The sequence below is a fragment of the Nothobranchius furzeri genome, chromosome 10, assembly GCF_043380555.1.
Source record: "Nothobranchius furzeri strain GRZ-AD chromosome 10, NfurGRZ-RIMD1, whole genome shotgun sequence".
Lineage (NCBI taxonomy): Eukaryota > Metazoa > Chordata > Actinopteri > Cyprinodontiformes > Nothobranchiidae > Nothobranchius > Nothobranchius furzeri.
This window is the reverse complement of record NC_091750.1, coordinates 49,482,297-49,505,858: the sequence shown is the minus strand read 5'-3', so window position 1 is coordinate 49,505,858 and position 23,562 is coordinate 49,482,297. Positions and strand designations below refer to the sequence as shown.

Here is a 23,562-nt window from a genome sequence, read left to right as displayed (position 1 = left end):
TGGGCCAATGCAGCAGTACGTGTGTAGAATAAATCACTTCCTGTGCCGACCCGAGCAGCTTCTGTGCAGAATGGAACACTTCCTGTGTAATATATTCCTACTTCCTGTAAGAATACATTAATATTTAGCGGAAAAATCCTTGCAATTCAAACCGATGGTGGTGTAAAGATTTGTAAAATATTATTAACACAACCCATGACAATTGTTTTGGAGTTATCTCTAGAAGATAAAAATCCACTTTACTGCAGTGGTTTGCTTGTCGACCTGGTCAGTCATTATTTCCACCGAGTGGATAAAATGCATCCTTCTTTTATAATCTCTTTCTGAACTGAATATTTTGTTGTGGAGAGTGCTGGGTTTCTCTTTTATTTTTGTATATTTAATTTAAGAGCCTGAAACATTTCCCTTTTCACCTGAACACCATCTTGGCCTCAGGTGCGTCCTGTTGCTGTTTTTAATTATCTTCTTCTTCTGGTCATATTGCATCATCTTACTTTAGCATCTGCTAATGGGAATAAATATAAATGTCTTTTTTATTAAGAACAGGAACACTTTTTATGTTTGATGCTGATTTACAGTGTGGAAACGTCATTCTAGAGCTGAATGTCAGCTCCACCTAATAGCTTTTACTGTACTTATCCCGTACTTTAAATAGCCAATTTGTTAAATGCTGTTGGAAACTCTCTTTCCCTTCCTAACCTTAATCTCACACCGCCAGGCCTGACAGTGGGCAGTCAGAGCTGTGACAGTCCCTAACTGTTCAGTCTGTGTGTTTTGACTGTTCAGCTGGGAGTGGGAGCTGGAGTAAATGAATCACACCGTTTCCTTTCTCCAGTCTGCCAGTCGACTGATGGAATCCATTCACTAGTGAAGCTAATAACAGCTGTACGCCTCCCCTTCTGCACACTTACACACACACACACACACACACACACACACACACACACACCACACCCACAACACTCGTCCCTGAAGGACAGTCACTGCCAGTCCATCCCGCCCACACTGCTCTGTTATACCTACAAGGTTAATATAGATGGGAGATGTGTTTAAAAGGTCATAACTGGTGTGCTGCTCCACTCTGTGTCATTCCTGTCGAGCATTCAAAACAAAGAGAGTTGTTTGTGTTTTTATTCTTCATCTGTGAGCTGACATTACACATTTTTGTCTCATTGATGTTTTTTTTCTCTGTATCTTTATTTCTGTAGCAAGCTTGTTAAATTAGGGGAAACAAACAGATAATAAGATTAAAGCAAAGCAAAAAAGATATGGACCTTGGACCCAAATCATTTATTTATTCTGAAAAGAAATGAGCAAAAAAAGTCTAATTAGATCAGTTAATGTCAGACTTTAGTGTTTTCAGCACATTGGACTCAGAACCAGAGTGACTGCTGACATCTGTATGTCGACATTTGTCCTCTGGTCCTACTCGCTGGTTTCAGGCCAGTGTGGATTATTTTATACCCCTGTTAAACTCTGCTATGAGTTACTCAGACAGCATCTAGAGCTGGCCGCTGGTAAATTATAACCATCAAAGTCTAACCAAAAGTTGTGCTAATAAACACCTCACATTAAGGGATCATTTTTACAGCCAATAAATCATGGACAATATTTAATATACCTTCATAAAGATATGGTTTTACGGCAGTGTGTCAGGGAATTACTAAAGAAATGTTTTTCGGTGTATGCTGAAAGCATTGGTGTGTAAATATTTAAGGATGTAAGATAATATTAATACACAGTGATGTTGTGATATTTCATGTTGTGATACTGAATCGATATTAGATATTTTCGATTTTTTTAATTGAGAATTTACATGCAAACTTTTACTGGATTTCTTCTGTGTGGTGCAATTCTAACTCCAACCGCTAGGTGGCAGCAGTTTTTACCACCTTCATTCTGACTTAAAGATGTCACGTGTCATGGAAGCATGTGGCACGAGTTTTCTAAGTAAATTCACTTTTAAAAATAAAATATCTTCTCGTTTAGTATTGCAATGTGCCGTATTGTCTTCTACGTATCGTAATATATATTACCAACAGTGGTTTTTTTTGCCAAAACACACCCCCTTTCCCAAAAAACTGTTAAGTCGTTGTGTCACCAGGCTACAGGGCCTCATGCTTGTGTCACTGGAATCATCAAAAAGGTTAAAAAAAATTAAAACTCACAATACTGATAGGCTGATTTATACTTCGTCAGCTCCAGTGTGGCGTCGTGCACACACACTGATGGCGATGTTTTCCCTTAAAACTTCTCCATCACGTTGGGGGTGTTGCGAAGCAATTCCCCGCGAGGACAACAGAGGTCATAGCGCTTTTCTGGGGTGTCCTGCCACCATGACAGTCATGTATCTGATCCATTATAATGTATTTAATATTGTGTTTATATTGTTTTAATGTATTTCAGAGACTTTATAATACAGACAAATGTGTCCCTCATTCTCCTCCACCTCTTTATGCGGTCGCCACCTCCAAACCTATCATTTCCATCCATGAATGAAACGCTTTGTTCCTCCTTAGTAATGTGTGAATAAAAGATTATAGTTACGAACTGTTTCCGAGAGACTCTCCTCAGTCTGCTCCGTGTCTGTTGCTAAAAATCTTTGGATCGCTTTTGATTTTCTGAAGAGACAATAGCGATGTTGTTGACGAATTTATAGGAAGCGGCGTCCTGACTAGTCACAGGCTTGCAGTCTCCGTCACTTTTAACAGATAGGTAAAAAGTTGGGCTTGTCTCCGTCAGCCTCTGTGAATCCATCGTAGAGCCCTTGTGCCAACGCTTAATAGCATTGCGTATCTCCATACCCACGCAAACGGAGAAGTATAAATCAGGCGTTAAAGTGCAGGACTTGCATCAGCACAACTTCAGAATGGATGCAGTGTAGCATCCGTGTTTGTTCTGTCTCTGAGGGTAACGTCAGGGCTGTAGAAGTGGTGTCTAGAGTCTGGTGGTGGTCTAGTACTCACAACCCAGTGAGATACTGGCTGTACTTGTCACAATGGACTGAGAAACTTTAGATAATATATTGAACCAACTATAAATTCAAGCAGTGGTGGCGCCAGGGGGTGCTAGGGGGGAGCTATAGCTACCTCTGGATTAGTCATTGCACCCCCAAGTAAATATTAGATTTTTTTTTTTACAATTGAATTTTAATTTAACGTGTGGATGTGATAATATTTAACATACAAAACAAAAATAATCAGTAAATTATCATATAGATTGTAAAATCTTCAACCAAAGCAGGAAATTGATGTTAACCTTTGACCTCATTTTCCACCTGCGAATGAGTGAAAGGTAGAGCTAGTGGTAAAATGGATCGGGTTTTTGTTGCCCAAATTTCCACGGGTTCAGTCAGAAACGAATGAATCTTTGGAGATGATCTCAGACCCACAAAAACCTACAGAAGAGAGTCAACCCTCAACCGCCACAGCAGTCGAGGGTTTTGCCGCTGGAAATGCTAACACTAACATTAGCTAACCTTGCAACACTATAGATGGTTTTCTGTGTGGCTGTATGTGTTTATGATTTCATAGAAAAGTCAGCGATTGTTCATATGTTTGTGATGTTTATTTATGATTGTTTCAGGTGTTGTTGAGGTTTGGTGCATGCATGTGTATCTGCTAGTGTTGAAGGTGTTTTAGAGAACAATAGGTACGCACGACCACTTCCTTCATAGCACCTGCAGAAAAACATTTCTGGAGCCGCCACTGAATTCAAGATTCACTTTAGACAGTCAATGTTCTGTAAAATTCTTGCACAACCTGACGACTCGGTGCAAAAAGGCAAATGCTTCAGTCGGTAAAACTTTCCACTTGGTGAAATTTTAATGTGTGTCCTCACAGTCGCTGAACCTTTTGTGGTTTTTCATTGACAGGTGCTGAATTGTTTCAGTGTCCTCTCTTTTCCTTAGTCTTTGACTGTCTCACTCTTGAAAGCTCCTGCCTCCCTCACTCGCTCGCTTGCTCGCTCGCACTCGTCTGTGTGTCTGAAGCAGGTGAACACCCACACACTCACACCACCACAGATCCTGGCTCCTGACTGGTTTTAAATCCGTGACAAGGAGCCCTCACTCTGAATATCAAAGACTCGTATCTGAGAGCATGTAGGCATGACTCACACACGGCTCTGTCTTACTCCCAGCAGGATACCTGAGCGTCCAACCAGCTCGATGTGGCTGGGGTTAGTGGAGGACGCTGATCAGACGGTAGCATGTCTGCGGTGTGGGTGGAACTCGATCGTATTTGTCACCCAGCCATGTGAACATATGAAAGTCCCAGCAGTGTGCTGAGATTTTTAACACACCCGTCGGCCCCGGCCGACTCCTGCTTCCATGCTGGGGGTCATTCTCCGACGGCGAGAGTTCCTGCGCTCTCCTCAGCACAATGTCAAACCGCGCCAGGCGAGCGAGGAGTCCAGAGCAGCTGTGACAGCTACAAAGTGGCTGAGGGAACTGTGTGCTTTAGTTGGTCTGTTTCAAATAAAAGAGCTGCTAACAGCAACAAATCACAGCTTTGCAGCACAGCAACTTCCCTTTTGTGATAGGAACCTTTTTCGTTTGTGTTCCCTGTTTTACATTTCTTGTTCTCTGCTGGGTGTTGTATACGGAGCTTGTCACGCTATTGATTAGCCACATAAACCTCTCAAGACGTGAAGTATATTTCTCCAGTTTGGCCACTTGCAGCAGCGTGCATAGCTGCCTCGCTGTTGGCGCGTGTGTGAATGGCAGTGTTCACCACTGGCCTGTCAGAGCTGCAGGCCTATTTATATGGGTGCCAGCCAGGATATACCTTAGTTGAGGTGCACGCTGCACGGGCGCAGGAGTCTGTCTTGTGCAGCAGGCCAGGATGACATGTGAATCGCAGCAGCCGAGAAACCCCCGCTTAAGTGGAGGCAGTGGGGAGAAGACGGTAAGAGCCAGGAGGCAAACAGACAAACAGATGGACAGGCTGATGCCAAGCAGGCAGTGGAGCAAATAGATTGCGCAGCATGGTGAACGGACTCAGCCTACCAAAGAACAACCGAGAGACACAAGACCGTGCCTCCCCCCTTTTGTCAGCCGCTCGTGTTTCACTATAATTCCTGGAGATCAGATAGATGCGTTGGTAAATAGGACTCTCATCTTCCTCTTTTCCCTCTCGTCTGCCCCCGTCACATCCCTCATTTGGTATGTGTTATGTCGGAGGAGGGGATGTCAGACTTGCAAGATGGGCAATGAACAAACCTGTATGTGTGAGAAGTGGAGTGAGAGAAATAAATGCAGGAGAGAGATGAGTGCTGCAGGTGGAATTAGACAGAGGGACACCGGGGACCTCACTCAGCCCTGCAACAACAGGCCAACACAAAACACAACTCCTCCCTCCGTTTGAAAGACACTTTTCCTCTAAAATGCACAACAAAACTGAGTGAATCATCCCGTTTTTTTGTGTGTTATTCCTGCCTTGGATATTGTACTTTCCCGTGTATTAAAAACCAACTACAACTAAGAGAACGAACAAGGGGACTGAGCTTGATTTCTTTAAAACTCTTCAAACATTTCCCCGAGGCGCTGGGCTCGTGCGCACTGGTGCAACAATCTTTGCTTTAACACAAGAGGAGCATGATTGTGAGTCTCCCTTGGAGTCTCTGTTTCTGAAATATACGGAGCCGAGGGTTAAGTTGTTGTTTTTTGTTTCCTCTGTGGAGAACATCTCGCTGTGCGCAAGACAAACAAGAGCTGAGACAGCCCTGTCAGATGTGTCTGCTTGTGTGCCTTACACACTCTAATGGTTTGCCTTTGTGTGCATACGTGTGTGTGTGTGTTTGTTTGTTTGTTTACGTAGGTAGAATGTAAGAAGGCCCAGCCCAAGGAGGTGATGTTCCCGCCGGGTACACGAGGGCGAGCCAGGGGTCTACCCTACACCATGGATGCCTTCATGCTGGGGATGGGCATGCTGAGTGAGTCACCTTTATGCATTCAAGCCGTAAAATGGACTGTTTGGTTCCAGCTTTTGAATTTGCAGAAATGTGTCACACAGAGACACACACACACACACACACACACACAGACTTCAGGCATCAGTTCCTACCTGCTGCCTAAACAACCTGAGTAAACTCTGGTCTAGAAAGCCCCATTAGGTGGTTGCTGCCCCTAATTAGGCTGCTTCAAGGTGTGCCGCCGGTGGCCACTGTGCTCTATTTCTGGTTGAGTCTGGTACAGGCAGCCCCTGGGCATATAGGAGCAGACCAGCACATTAGCAGGCTAAATGAAGAGGAAAATTGGTGTAATGTCATATTAAGGATTCATCACTGTGCCCCCCTTAATGGGTAATGAAGGGGACACACATGTCAGAGAGAGATCTCATCTACAGGGACCTCAGCTGCCGGCCCACCCCTCTTCATTACCATCCAGCCCATGCCTGCGTCCCTTTTTATTTAACACTATTGCACTCTCCACCCCCACCCCTGCTCAGCCTTTCTATCCATCGTGTTATCATTCCAGCTAAGTGCTTTGTCGTTCATATTCCAGATGCATATCATTTCAATGTGTGGCGAAACACAATTCAAATGCATGTTTCCATAAAAACACCCTTGCGTATGTAACTTCACCAAGGTTTTGGGGATTTATACAACTTTGTAAATATGTTTAAAAAAATCATCAAATTGTTTATTAGAGATTAAAAAATGAAAAAAATGAAAAAAATCTTAAAATAATGACAGGATAATGAGGGTTTTTTAATGTATAATGTTTGAGGAAATTTATGAAATAAACATAAAAGTTTTAAGTACTAGTAACAGATCAGCAAATTTTTATCTGTGTTCCAACTTCCTTAGCTTCCAACGGTGCTGTTGACAGTCTTGGAAAAAGCCGTTCAGGCAAATTAAACAAATAAAAAACATTTTAAGGTCCGACCCCCCCTCCTCAGGCTTCCCCGTCGCAGAACTGCAACAGAGACTTTCAAACAGCCATAAAAATATTTAATTATCCTACATTTTAAACATGTTTGCATATTTTCTGTCATAACTCCTAACATTATGCACCTGATTTACCATTTGCCAATTTAGTTTGCTAGATAAAATAGTAAGACATTTTTTACTTTTTTTGTTTTATTTATAATTTCAAAACCAAAGAAGCTCAGTGACACCAACGAGCGTCGAAAACGGGTCAAAACTTCCAGAACCGACCCTCACCTGATTCTCTCCTCTCTACCAGCTCCCGACAAACACATGCGTGCATTACCCTGGCATTCCGCTGAACGTGAAAGCGACATGTGACGTAATAGAGGCGTTTTACCCGCGGGCTCCCTTCGGAAGCTATTCTTATGCAAAATGGGAGCGACAGCGTTCCACACAGCTGGTTCTGTGAGGTCACAAAACAACGGGAGAATTACAACACCACTCATGTTTTCAGAAGTTAAAAGCAAGGAGAAATGCTTGTATGCAAAACGGTTTGTGGCTTATTTAATGTTCTGTTCACCTCAGGAAATGACGTACGTTTACCTGCATGTGTCTTTTATTTTGAAAGTTTCCAGATGCTTTACGCCTGGGACACACCAGCCGCCGTAGTGCCGTGAAACGGGGACCGCCTTCATTCGGCGCCCTTGTTATCCTATTCTATTGGCCACATTGGCCGCCGAAGCCCGCGCCATGCAGCGATCGTTTCGGCGTCTGCTCTATTTTTTTCGCGAGCCGCGAGTGAACCGTGTCAATTCTGGCAGGAAATCAAACCTAGACATAAGAGGCAGGCTGGTAAATTTAACAAAATAAATCATTTCTGAATAAAATTCTGTGATAGTCAAAAGTGTTCGTAAACAGACACTGCATAAAAACCAAACGAACACACACACACACACACAGAGCAAACTTGTGTGTGTGTGTGTGTGTGTGTGTGTGTGTGTGTGTGTGTGTGTGTGTGTGTGTGTGTGTGTGTGTGTGTGTGTGTGTGTGTGTGTGTGTGTGTGTGTGTGTATGTGTGTGTGTGTGTGACCACGTGAAGGGGGTGTGGTTTTGGGTGTCTTTCAACCGGAGCAAACAGGACAGAGAGGCAGAAAATCATAGGCCAGCTATTAACAACTGTTCACACCATAGGTTCACACACAATTACAAACACACACACACAAACAGCAAGGGGGAGGGGGGTGTAGAGGAAAAGAGCAGAGAAAAGGCAGAGAGGAAATGGAGGACACCAAGTGGTTAAAAGAAAAACTACAGCTGAGCCGAGGCGCGCCTCGACCGGAGCGGAGAAACAAGTGTCTGGTCTGAACTGAGGAGCAGCGAGCAGTGGCCGAATTTCGTGAGCGCTTCGCCTCCCGGCGCTTCGCGACGCTTCTGCGGCCGGTGTTACACTGCTTTTGTGTTTGAATTCCTGCCTGGCTTGATAATTGAATTTTAAGAATTTTGGACATAAAAAATAGACTCCAAATGTAACGATAGTGTCCCTTCCCTTCTGGGACGCGTCCAGAACATTACGGTTAGCTGCCGGTGGAAAGGAACCCACCCCCTATAACAGCGGCTAATTGCTGCGTAGTAAGTTTCGTGGCTGTTTTGAGTCGCTTTCACATCCGATGGAAAGAAGGGGTAAGACACACAGCTTTTCAGAAAATGTGCGGTTCATGCACAAAGATGGGTGTGCAGAGGTGGGAGTCATAGGGACGTTCATGATCAGGGTTTCAAAAGTGATTAAAATTATTAGTATTTTAATAAAGCATTTAACTTACGAGTTTCCTTCAGGATTCAAAGAGCATTTGAAACATTTAGTTAAAAATTACATTCATCTTTCAGCTGGTTAACGATTTTAATGGAAAAAGGCAGCAAAGTCCTTGCGTACATCACGTCGGCTGTCACGTCCAAACGATCGTCTCATCACTCGTCTGCATAAAGTCACTTAAAGCATCGGGTTACTGCAGGCCTGACCTTTCTCTGAGAGTGATTACACAGTTGTTGGTGGTAAAAGTGTTGATGAGTCCAGCCAAGTGTGTCTCTCGATGGTTCCATCTCATCTGGCCCAAGTATTTAACAAGCACAGTGAACTTTTCAGAACTTATTACAGACTAAAGTGTCTGCGAGGAGCAGAGGGCACCCTTCCTTCCCCTCCGCTGGGAGAAGCCAGGCAGAAAGGCAGTGATGTGCTCATGTGAGAATATTAACCAGCCAACTTGTTTGGAGACGCTCTTATCTAAATGAAATTGGAACAAGGACAGCGAAACATTCCTTTATATAATTTGCATTTGGAAAAAAGGACCCAAGGCTCATTATTTAAGAAAGTGTAAGCTCCTTTTGTGCCAAATCTCATTAAAGCCATCCCCAGCTCCTTTGTTTACTGCCTCTAATCGAGGCATTTATCTTTATTGTGTTGTGCCGATGTATGTTTGCTGAAATTAATACACATTTGAGCCTTAGCGAGGTATGGGTGTACCAGATGGATAATTGATTTTAAAGTGAATCAGAGCTGTTGAGCCATAAAATAGGTACATTAGCGTGCATATTAATAAGGCAAATAAGAGCACTGAGAGGCCGCCACGAGGCCAAATACAGTAGCAGGCTTCATTAAGTCAAACAGCAAGTTATTCCCTGCTTTCTCTTTTCTTTTACGGTCTCCTTCCAGCCGTGTTTCTGTTGGTTTGGACCCACCAGCGCATGCGTGCGCTCTGATAGTTTGCGGCAAATTCTGCATTCAGTTATTATAGGAAACCTGTTTTAAAGAAGAGGAAGGTGTTTTTGTTTCCCACTCCAGAAAACGTCCTAATAAGGAAGAATGAGGAGCTGTGGTGTCAAAGCCAACAATTTCAGCCTGGCTTTTATTTATTTGACAGTGAGGCAGAATCAAACACATAATATCCAATAGTTTGCTGCCTGAGATAGCTTTTCATCGTACCATATCACAGTTCTTTTTGGGCCAAACAAACAACGAGGGGGTTTTGTGAGAGCTATCCATCTGTAGCTTCCTGGTGATGACTTCTCATCAGCAGATGATGAGAACTGTTATTCTTTTTTTCTTCTTAGATGCAGCGTCTGTCCTACTTCATCCAAACCAGGTTAAGGTTCCCCTCACCGCCTCTGAGTTGAATTTCGTTTTGTCTGTGAGAGAGGCTCTGGCTGAGGCATTTTCCCATTGGGTCAGGAATAAATTGAACTTTTTCATGGACAGCAAACACTGATTAGATATTTATGACCAAGGTCAACCTTTCTGATTCCAGCTGGCACGGGCTACGGCGCATACAGAACAGAGCATCGGCACACACACATGCTCACAGTCAAACCTGCACATAGGCACGCCACCAGACATGCAGAGGATGTTTTGCATGCATTTATAGACACTTTCATGCAGAAAACACACACACACACAAATCACATTTATGTCTAGACTGTGCTAAGGTTAGTGCGTACATAAATCAAAACTGTAAAACTAAAATGGCAGCAACAGTTGGAATACGATTTTGGGTTGGGCTTACCACCAGACGCGTAAGCACCACGTGATGTAGTAAACGCGTTTTTCCGAGGATGTTCTTTTCTCAGGGTTGAGCTTATAGCACTGGTGCTATAAAGGGCGTAGATTTTAGCACAGCACAAAAAGTTGTAGCGTCAGCATAAAACTTCTGTTAGAATCTATAAAAACCAAAAGTAGGTCTTATAATTACTGAAACACGCTGACAAACACTAGTAGTGCATATAATGTAAACGCAATAACAGGAAATATCTTCAGACATGTTTTTCTGTCAGTGTAGCTTCAACAAAACATTTTCATTTATTCACATTAGTGTACATTTGTTCATTACAGAGGTCCGTCCTCAACAGCATAGACATAAAAGAGTAGATGCTGCGCTGACCACTGCTGCCCATGGCGGTCGCGTTTGTGGGCTCTTACTTTTTATAAAGCCCACGGTAAAGAGGATGTTTTAGCTAAGGCGTTAGCTCCGTGGAGATCTGGAGCTCTCGAGCTGCACGAGAGCGCCGTTCATAGACCTGGTCACACACGCCAGAATGAATGCGCTCACTTTAACGTTCATCAGGCAAAATATGAGCAAGTGGAAAAGATGTTGCACGAGTGCAAACCTCTAAAAATAGTTTATCGCAGTTTTTTTTCTTTCCAGATGCGAAATATATGTTTGTACTGTCCAGGGTTCTCATTTATCAAACATTGCATAGAATCCTTACTAAAACTGTACTTAAGCTCAGCAAAAAAAATGTACTTACGCCAAGCAGGTTTGTGATCTATCAAACATTTAGTCGCATCCCGCCCTCACCACGCCCACTTACTGCCATAAATAGTCAATGCAAAGGGCCTTGTGGATCTCATGCATATACATAAGCCGGCTGTTGCAGCGCTCCGCCAATGACGATGGCGACCGTAGATCAAGGCAGATCAAGGAAGCGCAATTTCACAGAAGCAGAAATTGATGTACCTGTGGGTGAGGTGGAGAAATGAAAGGAAGTGCTTTTGCAAAACAAATAAGAGAAGATCCTCAGAGTGGCACAGTGTTGCTGAAGCCGTCAATGTTGTGAATTTTTCAGAGAGATCTGTGGCGGATATTAAAAAAAAAGGTCCAATCGGGATTCGATCCTCAGACTCCCGGGTGAAAGTCACGCACGCTAACCAGTGTAGTGCTGGATGAACTGGATACTTATCTCAGTATGTATATTTTAACTCTACTTGAGACCAATAAGCTGTAATACTCTATTTAAATATAGAATATCCCCTTGCCTGGTCTTTATTTGTTTTAGTCAGAAGATTCTAGGATTAATTTATTCATTAGGGAATTGTACACACTTCGCTTCAATTCAAGAAACAGTCAGGTTTATAAAAATAAGAATTTATTTTACAAACATTCAGGACTTGACAAATTGTTTAAACTGCTATTTACTGTGAGTGGATGCGAACTAAAGGATGGTGTCTGGAACTTATGTGTAAATATAATGTAATCAGAATCTCCGTATCACAGAGAGCTGAGTCCTGGATTTTAAAGAATTTGGTTTGCAAATAAGCTAAGTTGTTTCTTATTAAAAACATCAAGACGCCATTTGTCTGAATTTCTACCTCACCCGTTCTGGAGACCCCCGTCTGGGTCCGAGATGTCAGGAGGAGTGATGACCCCATGCACGAGATGGGTAGAGAAACCTTAGTGCAACCAGGTCGGTCCTGAGATGTCTCCGGGTCACAACGACTGATGAAACTGGTTGCATCTTAAAAATAACTCTGAAGGAGTTTTGCAATATCAGCTTTGTTCTGCAGGAAACTATCTTGTTATCAGCTCCGCAGGTGCAAAAACGTTTTAAAGGTTTTGACGATGTGTCAAAATCTTTGCTGGTTGAAGAGGTTTGCTAAAGATGGCCGGTCTGAAGCTTGCTCTCGAACTGACAAAATACTCAAAGCCATCTAGTTTTAAGGAATCAATATTATGATTTGGCCAGCCAATCAGGGGCTGGCAAGTTCGAGAGATGTTACCAAGAATCTCAGAAACACACCCTCTTTGATCTGGAGACTATGAATCTGGGCAAAAGGTAAACTATATGTCATGCGTTAACTTAACATTACTCTGTCTTTGTGTGAGTGCAAATGTTATGACTTTATCAAGTAAACATCGTTGAGCACAGATTACTGAAACATTTCATCATTTATAATTATTATAAGGAAAAATAACAAAGGTTTATTTAATGATTATCCAGCTTGTAATTTTTAGAAGTTCATATTTAATTAAAAAAAATCTTCTCTCTTCTTTTCTTCTGTGAGCAAGAAGACTTAGATAAGAGTTCTGTGAGGAACCTTGGAAAAGAAAGTTATTGTTTATCTTTCATTATCTCTGCCAGAGCTTCAGGCTTTCAGTCTCCTGTGAGCTAAATATTCAACACATTCTCACTCCCAGCACGCCAAAAACAAACGCTTGGTTAGCCACCCTCCGCGTCAGACCCCCGACGCCAAAAGTGCCCTTTTTCATCACTTATGTGTGAAAAGGGGTTTTTCCCTTCTCTGACTGCAGATCCCAGTGCAGCGTAAAACTGACGAGATGGGATGTCCGCTGATGCGGAACCAGCTCATTTAACCACACCTAAACCTTAACGTTTTGCTATTTATAACCTTCCCCTCTCCCTCATCCTAACCTTAACCCTCTTGCTACCTAAAGCGTTACTCTCACTGTGATCAAGCGTTTGTTTCCCATGCATTCTGACTGTGAATTTTCGTATTTGCCGCCCAAGGGGAATGTTAGAACATACCATCTGGTGAGGGGGAGGTTACAAATACCCTCTACTTTTAACCTCCACCTTGGTAGTTGAAACCTCCCCCTCGCGTTGCCTCCTGCGGACATCCCATCGCGTCAGTTTTACGATGCATTGGGATCTGCAGTCAGAAAAGGGAAAAACCCCTTTTCGCACATAAGTGACAACAAAGGGCACTTTCGGCATCAGGGGTCTTGACGCGTAGGGTGGCTGACCAAGCGTTTGTTTTTGACGTGCTGGGAGTGAGAATGTGTTGAAATATTGTAGGTTGTGTCATAGCTAGGGTAAGTTGACCTGGCTGTGGATTTGACCTGTGGGTCTCAAAATCAGGCCATTTCATGACATTACACCAGTCAGTCAAATGGAGATCTCCCTTGTGCAAGTAGTCAGGGGCGCATGATCAATCGGGTCACAGTGACCGGACACTCACACTGTCACAGAAGCGTGACATTCTGTCTCAATCTGTCCCCCTGCTGATATTCTGCATTCCGTATTCTGCGCTTCAGGCTCTGTGTGTGTGTGTGCGCGCGTGTGTGTGTGAGTGTGCCCGCTTGTGTGCGTGTGTGAGTGTGCGCGTGTGTGTGTGTGCGTGTGGGGGTCTTGTTCTGTGTGAAAACAAAGCAGTACAAGTGATAATGCTGCAGGATTTCATAATTGTATCTTCTCAGCAGCAGCACTGCAGGTGCTCTCCATGTCCAACACGTGCGTAAGCCAGGTCCTTAGTCAACTTAAAGTTGCGCACATTTTTCCGCTAAGTTTTGTTTCATCAATCCAAAAATTTGCGTGAAAAGTTGCTTACGCAGTTTTCGACCCTGTTTTGTGCGTAAGCAAGCTTGATAAATGAGGCCCCGTCCTGTTTTTTTTAACTAATAAAGCAAATGGAGATAAGCACCAGGTACCAGATGTTTTACACTGCTCTCATATTTGACGTTCTATCTGAGCTGTTTTGGCTGCCATGTTCTGGAATCGTGGCGCGTAAAATAGACCCGCAGCAGAAATTTTGCAGAGCGATGCAACACTACTCTTCTGGGAAGCGATGCTTTGCAGCCAATAGAAACACATCCGTCGATTAAAAAAGTGGCTTATTTCAGACGTCACACGGCATTTATGCACCCAGTAGAAAGTCGGGGGTTGGAAACAACTGCTGCAAACTTTTACAATGTTTAGTCTTGGATTCTGCACATAAAAACACACATTTTATATAGTTTTAATCTGCACACAGATATGCTTTTATCACCAGACACCACATCACATTGTGCACATTACACAGAAGAGATGCTCAGTAAAAGTCAGTGCAAAACTCTCCCGCCTGTAATCGTAAGCATAATCACAGAAAAGCTAAAAGAAGCTGCAGAGTTCCTGCTTCCTTCTCGTTCTGCTCTCACACCTTCAGCCGTCCGTCTCCTTAGCTGTGTTCAAATGATTGGTTAGCTTTAAAGGTGCATTCTTAAAGCCTTCCATAAAAGCTGGTTCAAACCTTTGATCAAATGTGCCTTTAGCCACTGAATAATGTTTAATTATACACACTGGAGCAAAGACTCCCAGACTGTTGCTCTTCAACCCTCGATTCCTCATAGCGGCCCTCGCCATTAAAATAAGGCTAATCAGTTATAATTACTGCAGCCAGCAATATGGCTCATGTGTGGAGGAAAATCTAACAATCACACAAACAAGTTAGGATACTTAATTATAGGCAAGGAAACATTCATTATAAAAAACTGTGATTTAAAACAAATAAAGAGTATTTTGACTAGGTTTTTGTTTAAATGAGTATACGCAATTAGCTTTACTACAACGGCCGAATGATAGTGCCTTATTATCATTAAAAAAAACGTTATTTAAAAATAAGATTTTGAGTATTTTTGATGCATTGGACAGCCCTAATTTACAGTTAAAGCCGCCACTTTGTTTGCTAATGAGAATCAAAAGCTAAAGGTTAAGCAGGTCCGTCTGTTAGGAGTTATTTTCACACAATAAACTCAAAAACACAAAGGTTGTCGCCCTCATCCCACTCGCTAATTCAGTCCAGATGAACGGCTGGCAGTGATAGCAGCCTTAACAGATATGGACTAAAACTTGTTCAGTAATTAGAGGGTTAATTATGTTTAGATTAAGTCCTTACAGACGTCTCCTCCCTTACTCACCCTTTAACGTGTCTCATATTTCGTGTGTTTCTCCCTCGCATCGTTCCTCAATATGCTGCCCACAGCTGCTTCTGTCGGAAAACTGTCCAGCTAATTAACTGCTTGGTCTGTGGTTGTAATAAGAATCTTGACAGCAAATGAACAATACATCTGCTACTCTTAAACATTTCTAATGACACCAGATCATCTTTTGGCCCCACTGCATTGCCTCCAACCCGTTAAGGGGTTTTAAAACACGCTTAGAGAATGCTGTCAAGGCACTGTCGTCTTCATCTGGGCTCCTCTGTGCAGATGTTTTCTCTGAAAAAATACACATCTTTTCATTTCGACTCAAAAATTCTGGTTTGATTTAAATGAAGACTTAAATAAAGCATAAACTACAAAATAATAGCAGAACAAAGCATCTAAAGGAGTTGGAAAGGAAACGTAACATTTAATTCTAAAACATCCGAGAATAGAAATTATTTAACACGTTTATAAAAGAAGCAGCTAAATGAGAACTTGTTTGGAGGTGTGCTTCTGCAGAGAAGTTACTAACAAATAAAATCTCACCTGCCGTAGATAGGTCTTTGAACAACCTAAGCTTGGAGAAATAGAGATCATTCAGACCGGCTCGGATGTGAGAACTGGGGCTGAGTTCCATTTAGAAGCTCTGCTTGTCAGCATTTATAACAGAACAGCCGGTGGAATGCAGCCCACCTGTGAACAGAGTTTATACACTTTTATAGACCTCCATATTGCCATAAATGTATCAACACACAATAACTTACAGGGAATCAATAATTGTTAGCATTGTGGCTAGCTGTAGAGATGTCACTTTTGGTTAACATTTGGTAATTTCTATCTTGTTTCATTTTTGTTATAAGAGGATTTTTAAAGATTGACAAGAGTCCCTTTGTAACTGGCCTCATTTCGACTAGCCATTAGCTTGTCAATCTTGTCATGCCTGATCTCTGTTTCACTGAGCGGAGGTTGTTCATAGAGTGCCCTACATCAGTTAATTGGTTTGAACATTTTTCACTAAACTCTACTGCAGCTGATCTGAACTACTCTTTAAAAGACAATTACAGCGATGTGATAGTTTGATAAATTATTATTTTAAAAATACAGATAAATGATAGATTTAGTCATTTCTGTGGTGAGATGTGCTGATGTACACGTCTATGTTTGCTTTAGTTATCCTAGTAAAACTCAAAATACAGCCAAATCTGTCTTTTATCATAATAATGGTTCAAACATTGATTCAACCAGTTAAAGTGAGTTACAGCGAGTGCGGCTCTAGGCGCTGTTATTACTTATAAAGAGTAATAACCCATATTTAAACATGAGCTCTTCTTCCATCATGAAGATGCTCCGATCATAAAGAGGTGGCATCATTTCCGCCCAGGAGCCGGCTTTAAAATGTTATTACATGCTGCCATTAAAAGTGGCAGAGAGCCTGTGCGTAGGAACAGTGGTGATAGAGTAGAAAATCTGGCGCCAGCTCCCAGGGTCCATCTCCGGAGGAAATGGAAAGCAAACTTGTGTAATTATCAAACTATATAACATGTAATTTAGCTAAAATACAACTTTTCTAACCATCATTTACCGATAAAGTTAGGATTTGTATAGAATTATCCACTGAATGATTAATCGCTGTCATATCTGACAGCAGTCCTGAGACAAAGTCCTTAGAAGAAGCAACAAAAGCAGCTTGATCAGGATGATTTAGAGGCTCTGCTGGCAGTTAAACTGGTCTCCAGTCGACATTGTGAGCTGTAAATATACGTGTCACCTCTTTAAGAAGTATCTTTCTACAAATCTGCATGAAAAGGAGTTTTGTTTATGAAAGATAATGTTCCAGCTGCTTCATTTTTAGGGTTTTTAATGGGAAATATGTTTTTTAAGATAAGAAGCTGAATTAAAAGACCTTATTAGGAATTTCAGAGCCTGAATCCTTTTAAACAGGATGTGAGTTTATGATTCATGTAATTTTTGGATTAATTCTCTGCTGGTTTCTTTTCATCTTTTATTAAAGGTTACCCTAACATTGTGGCAACGTACGGTCGAGGATACACTGGATTCGCACCCAGCTACAGCTACCAGTTTCCTGGTGAGTTAAAGGCTATCTTAAAATATACGTTCCACCTGATTTCTGTTTTGCACTCTCAAGCAGCACAGTCAGACACACACACACACACACACACACGCACACACACACACACACACACACACACACACACACACACACACACACACACAAATCCAAAGACATAAATCTTCATCAATATACACATCAGTCACCAAATAATCTTCCAGGTTATAAATACGCTACGTGTCGAGGTTTCTCAGCGAGGTTTATAGCGGAGTAAATTGCTCGCTGCTTTTTATCCTGTACTTGAACACCAGCATGACCAAATGTCTGAAATGGGGAAAGTTCCTCGTCTTCCTTTTCTTCTCCTCCAGCCGCCCAGTGTATGCAAATTCCTCCGTGGAGAGGTGGACAAAACGAGCAGCTCTTTGTGTAGGCAGATTTTTAAATGTGGTGCTTATAATGGAAAATAAAGTCATTTTCTGCATTAAAAGTGTTGACTCAGAGTGGCGGGCACTTTAATGGAAGTCCAAAGGAGAGGCGTGAATTCTGGAGGTGAGCAGGCGCAGCTGCGAGCTGCACGAGGGCTGCTGGTTCGTCACTCAGACAGGCATCCTGTCAATTTCATCCTTTATTTAGGAACCTCACACTTACTTTGTTTGCCACTCCAGACGTCATTCTTTCCACTGATAAGATGGAATGGGGAAAAATCTTAGAGCACCACAGATCTGTGTAATAATCTTTGTGGAATAGATTCAGAAATGGCAAGACGGGGGTCCAGCTGCGACCACCTGCCGGTCAGGCATATGTTGGGTTTTCTGTTAGACCACAGCTTTATGCGACAGAGGATGCTGAATGCACCACACAGCCTAGACTGGTTCCACATAGACCCGCATGTCGTTTTGCACCTATACCATCACATCAATTCCAGTGGTTAAACACAGAGGATGGACACAATGTGACCACACAGGTCAACCTTTGTGGCAGCTTTTAGCTAAATGAGAAGAGTCACTAACCAAGGGACCAGACCAGTCTGGGTCGAGGAGACCAATCAACACAGAACTGCAGCTGAAATATTAAAAACTTCCTGCTGGACTTGACATCTAGATGCTGAATATGTTTTTGCTTGTAGAAAATTTATGATGGATTTAAACATTAGTAAAAAACTGCATGAATTTGAAACTGTGCTTGTTTAATGAAAAACTGAAGTGTACTTTAGTTTTGGCTCATCATCACTGTCAGGTAGCCACTATTTCTCTACACTAAGGCTGTTTTGGAAGCTATTCAGTTTAGTTAAGATAGTAATTGTTTAAAATGATTGGGGAACTATTCATGATTCCAATAGAACAACATTTTTTTTATTTCTTTTGTATTGAAGTTCTGAGAACATCCCAAATCCACGGGCTACCCTAACCCGACAACAATCAGATTAACTATGAAACATTCATTTGGACCACACTATAAATGTAAAACTTCGTAATTGTGATACGACTGTGTGGAATACCACTATTGCAAATAATGCTCGGACTACTATTAATCTGCATGTTTGTCTAACACTGTGCAGCTGGTAACAAATAAAACAAAAATGTTCCAGTTCTGCTCATCTGCATGTCAAAAGCGCATCCCAAACACGCGCGTTGGTAGGAATACATACTAACTGGTTCTGAGTGACCAAAGCTGCAAAGGAGTGATTTAACTCCATCTTTGATCAGTCCTTTATGATCCATGAATACGTCCTAACGTTAAAAATGAGAAGGGATGAACGGAGTGATGAGTATTCTGCAGGAGTAGTTAAACATGGATTTTTAAAATGTTGACTATTTACAACAAATTAAGTCGTATCACCTTCCCTGAGGCAGAACGTATGATCCTATCCATGTTAAACTCAATTTAAAGAGTTAGATAAAGCTGTGTGATTAAAACGGGCTCCTCGGGGCTCGTTCAACTGTTGACAGGTAATTGGAAATTTTAATGTATGAATCAAACTTCTTGTCTAAATTAAACAGCCCCGGGCCAAATATTGACTAGTGTCTTTGCTGAGGGAGATGTGGAAGTCATCCTCGGTTTGGGTTCTTACTGTACACAGAGCCCCGACCACATCCAGCAGGCATTAGCTCCAGGCAGCCTTTCAAAGATTGTTTTTTCCTTTACTCCCAGTAAGCCTCATGGGTCCACCGTTACAGGAGGAAAGATAATGGTAAGGCAATTGTTCGGTTGTCGAGATAAAACAGTGATAAAACATTGATCAGTGATGAAACACTGAATTAAATAGAAAAACTCAATACAACCTACAGAGAGAGAGAGAAAAATCAAAGCTGACATCTCCGCTGCTGTAGAGGAGTTTAAGGGTAGGAAACCAAAGCTGGAACCAGAGAAATAAACTCACCCTGAGCGGGGATGGAGGAAAGGGCTGAAGACGGACAAACAAAATACAAAACTACTGATTTCCATCATTGACGAGTAAACGCAAAGAGATCGATCACAAGTGATGCGTTTAATTATTTAAACACAACCTGCATATGAAGCGATGGCGCCGTAGCGTAGCGATCCTAATGCACTTAAGGCTTCGGCCTGCCGCATCATCACAACCGCTGATGTTAATCAGATCATCTGGTTGTCAGAAACATGTTTATGCAAGCGAGCAAATATTAGCGCATCGCCCCAGAGGAGAGCCGAGGCGTTGCCCGAGACAGTGGCATTTATTAGTGTTTTAATGAGGTGCTTTAAATGTTTATGTGCCAAGTCCTGCCGAACACTGTCAACAGATGTGACTCTGCCAGGCATAAATGTAAAGTGCTGTAGCTGTGTAATATTTTATATAGTCGATCAAATGAGAGGGAATTAAGAATGAGTGTGTGTTAATGTTGAGTGCGAGCCTGTGGAGAGGCGGTCTTTTTATTTATTGTTTGTATGATTCTGGGTAAGGAACACATTATGAACTCATCCAAAAGCAACAAAGGAGGGTTTCTACTCTACAGGACACAAACAGGATTAATCGCTGGAAGATAAAATTCATTTGCAGTGGTTTAAAAATAAAAAAACATGAATAAAGACTAATTTATTGTAATGTAATAAGAAAATATCCATACATTTATTATCTTGTCCCCAACATCCTCAGTAGGGTAACGAGAAGCTGCAGTGGATCTCCATCAGTCATTAGGCAAGACGCAGGGGACATCCTGGACAGCTGTCCAGTCACAGGGACACACACTCACTCACACACACACCTATAGGGACAATTTAGAGTCTCTAAGCAGCCTGATGTGCATGTTTTTGGTCTGAGGGAGGAAACCGGTGCGCTTAGAAAATATCCATGCATACATGAGAGGAACATGCTAACACTGTATTTAGAAAGGCTGCGCTGGCAGGATTTCAACCGTCAGCTTTCTCGTTACGGAGCAACGTCATTTTAGATATATTTTTAAACATTTTCTAAATGCTTTTTTATATTTTAACTTTTTTTTTTGTTTTTGTGAAGCGCCTCGTGATTTTTATCTTGAGAGGCGCTATAGAAATGATATTTTCTTCTTCTTCTTCTTCAGTGCTACCAGCTTTTTTAAACATCTTTGGTATGTTCTTGCTGTGTTGCTGTTCTAACTGCATTGTTGGTTCTTTTTTAAAACACAGAAAAGGTTTCTTTTCACCTTGCTGCTGACAGTTTGGTTCGCGGCTGCAAACTTGCTCAGCGTCAGCTCTGAGGAAGTTTGCAGCCGTGAATGAAACTGTCAGCAGCAAGGCGAAAAGAAACCTTTTCTGTGTTTTAAAAAGAACCAACAATGCAGTTAGTGCTACCAGCTACTCCACCATGCAGACCTGAGAAGAAAACATGTATTACCCCTACTTCACATTGGATGCATCAGCGGCGCAGGATGGTGTACTCGCGAGCTTCGCTGCAAGCCGGTACACACCAGGAGAGACTGCCGCGGAGCGGCTTGACCGCCGTGCTCCTAGCTGGACTTGAGAGATACCTCGAGACTTCAAAGGTCACAGTTTGTTTGTGCCATCCACCATTAAACCAAAAAGAAGGTTTGATGTTGTTTCTCTCCACTACCAGGATTAAAGCCATGAAAAACACACCACTGCCCTTCTTTAACGATGCTGGGAGTAAAAAAGTAATTAGGTTACATGTAATCTACATAGATATGACATTGCACCACTGTAATAGTCTTATTTAGAAAATGACTGAAGGTTTTACACTGAAACCGTGTGTGATTTCCTGTCTAGCACTATGTAAACTGCAGAAATTGACACGTCCCAGAAGTGGCTTATGGCAAAAATAGAAACCAGCCTTGTTTTTAGTGGCGTGGCGTGGCGTGGCGTGGCGTGGCATGGCGTGCTGCTTCTGGGACGCATCTGAAAATGTCCACGCCGCGGCTGGTTTGAATCTCCCCATAGACTACAACAGATTCTATTTGTAGCAGGGATGTTCCGCTGCCGTTCCGTGCCACTGATGCTTCCAGTGTAAGTGTTAGCGATGTGTGATAAATCTGCATCAACATCTGTATCCATTCGATAACCAAAACTGGGCCGATATTCACAACAATATTTATTCCCCTCTTGTTGCCGTTTGTGTTACAGGAAGGAGACGGGAGGCCGTTGACCATGTGGGATGTGTTTAGGTGTGTGACAGTCATCGTGAAGCAGAGCAGGATTGTGTTTGGTTGAGCAGAGAAGGTGTGCTCACTTTAACATGGTGTCAGAAGTCTAGGGAAATATATATTAAACATATAAAATTGGTAATTGGCCATAACAGCAGTATTGATATTAGATCCTCTCTATACCGGTGCAGTTCTAACATTTATTTTGTATATCCTCCATCTGCACCAACATCCCTCCACGTGTTTTGGTCCTATTGTATGAGTTTTGAGATGAGGCAGACGGTGCCGAAGGTTTGATAAAGATGGCTTCTTTGATTTTGTGCTCTGTTTTAAAATTCTAAGCTGCGTTTTATATGCGCCGCTGCAAATTACACAGTGTTTACCTTGTGACTGCATAATTTCAGCATAATGTGTGAACTTCACTTTGAATTGAAACTTAATTTCAAACACATTACTGTCTGCTGGATGTGTAGAGACAATCAAGAGAGCAGCAGTGTTTACCATTACCTCAGAATTACAAATGGTAAAGACGAGCGGCCAATTAGGAGCACCACGAGAACAAGTCTTTTTTTTTTAATCAGCCGTTTTTATTTCCCAGAGAAAATCTGGCTTGCTTGATTGTTTGTTATGTTTGAAAATCTGACTTTTAAAGCTTTCTGTTCAGTTGTGTTGGTGATGAGCACCAGACATTGCTTTGTGGTTTCCTCGTGACCAGACCTTCTCAGGTTTGGGTTTATTTACAAGACACTGAGTTCTGTTAGCACTATGTGCACGCTGAGCAAGCAGTATTGTTATTTAGCTTTAGACTGTATAAAGCTAAACGTCACAAACTGCATGAAAAGATGAGTCCAAGCTTGTTTGGGCGGGTTTCATAAACTGCCAGTGGATTGGGTCAATAGTGATTATTACATGAAAAAAACGGGTGCTGAAGCAGGAACCTGATCCCACCACTGATCTGTTGTTTTTGTGTTGGAGACGGTTCCTTTCTTACTTAATCTCCTTCCTCTTGGACAGATTAGTAGTAAATATAACACCTCCTATTGTCGTAATGCCGATGACATCCAGTTTTACTGTTGTTGGGACACCGAGCTCCTCAAAAAATCAGACTTTCGTGAGATTGAAGATTAGTTCAAATCTAACTTCCTTCATCTGAACTCTGTCTGATTAAGCGGAACATTTTCCGGTAATAATCTCTCAGCTGTCAAGTCAGACCTTGGGACTGAACGGAGTGTTTTCGACCAGTTAATCAGGCACTCTTTCCATCACTTAAGAAATGTCTCAAAATTATAAATGCTGGTGTGAAAATTTGAATTGGTGATGGTAATCCACACTTTAGTTACTTCTTATTTAGATTAAGTCAAACTTGACCCTTCTTTACAGAAACGTTTCACACATTTTTGCTCAGTTGAGCTTTTAGATCATTTAACTTAGTTGTTTATTTAATCATCTTGAGTTTTGTGTTTTATAGTAGGGATGTCCCGATGCAACCTTTTCACTTCCGATACGATACCGATATTGCAGCCTTCAGTATTGACTGATATCGATAAGAATCTGATATGAT

At 42.1% G+C, this 23,562-nt stretch overlaps 1 protein-coding gene across 16 annotated transcripts in view; it reads left to right on the top strand.

Annotated features, from left to right (window-relative positions):
- The window catches only part of msi2b (musashi RNA-binding protein 2b), a 337,759-nt gene that overhangs the window by 260,267 nt on the left and 53,930 nt on the right, over window positions 1-23,562 (top strand). For all 16 annotated transcript variants that reach the window (XM_015961077.3, XM_015961072.3, XM_015961075.3 and 13 more), the window contains 2 exons: window positions 5,820-5,934; window positions 17,350-17,424. In XM_015961077.3, coding sequence (XP_015816563.1) covers window positions 5,820-5,934; window positions 17,350-17,424 — 190 coding nt within the window. The remainder of the gene's footprint in view (window positions 1-5,819; window positions 5,935-17,349; window positions 17,425-23,562) is intronic.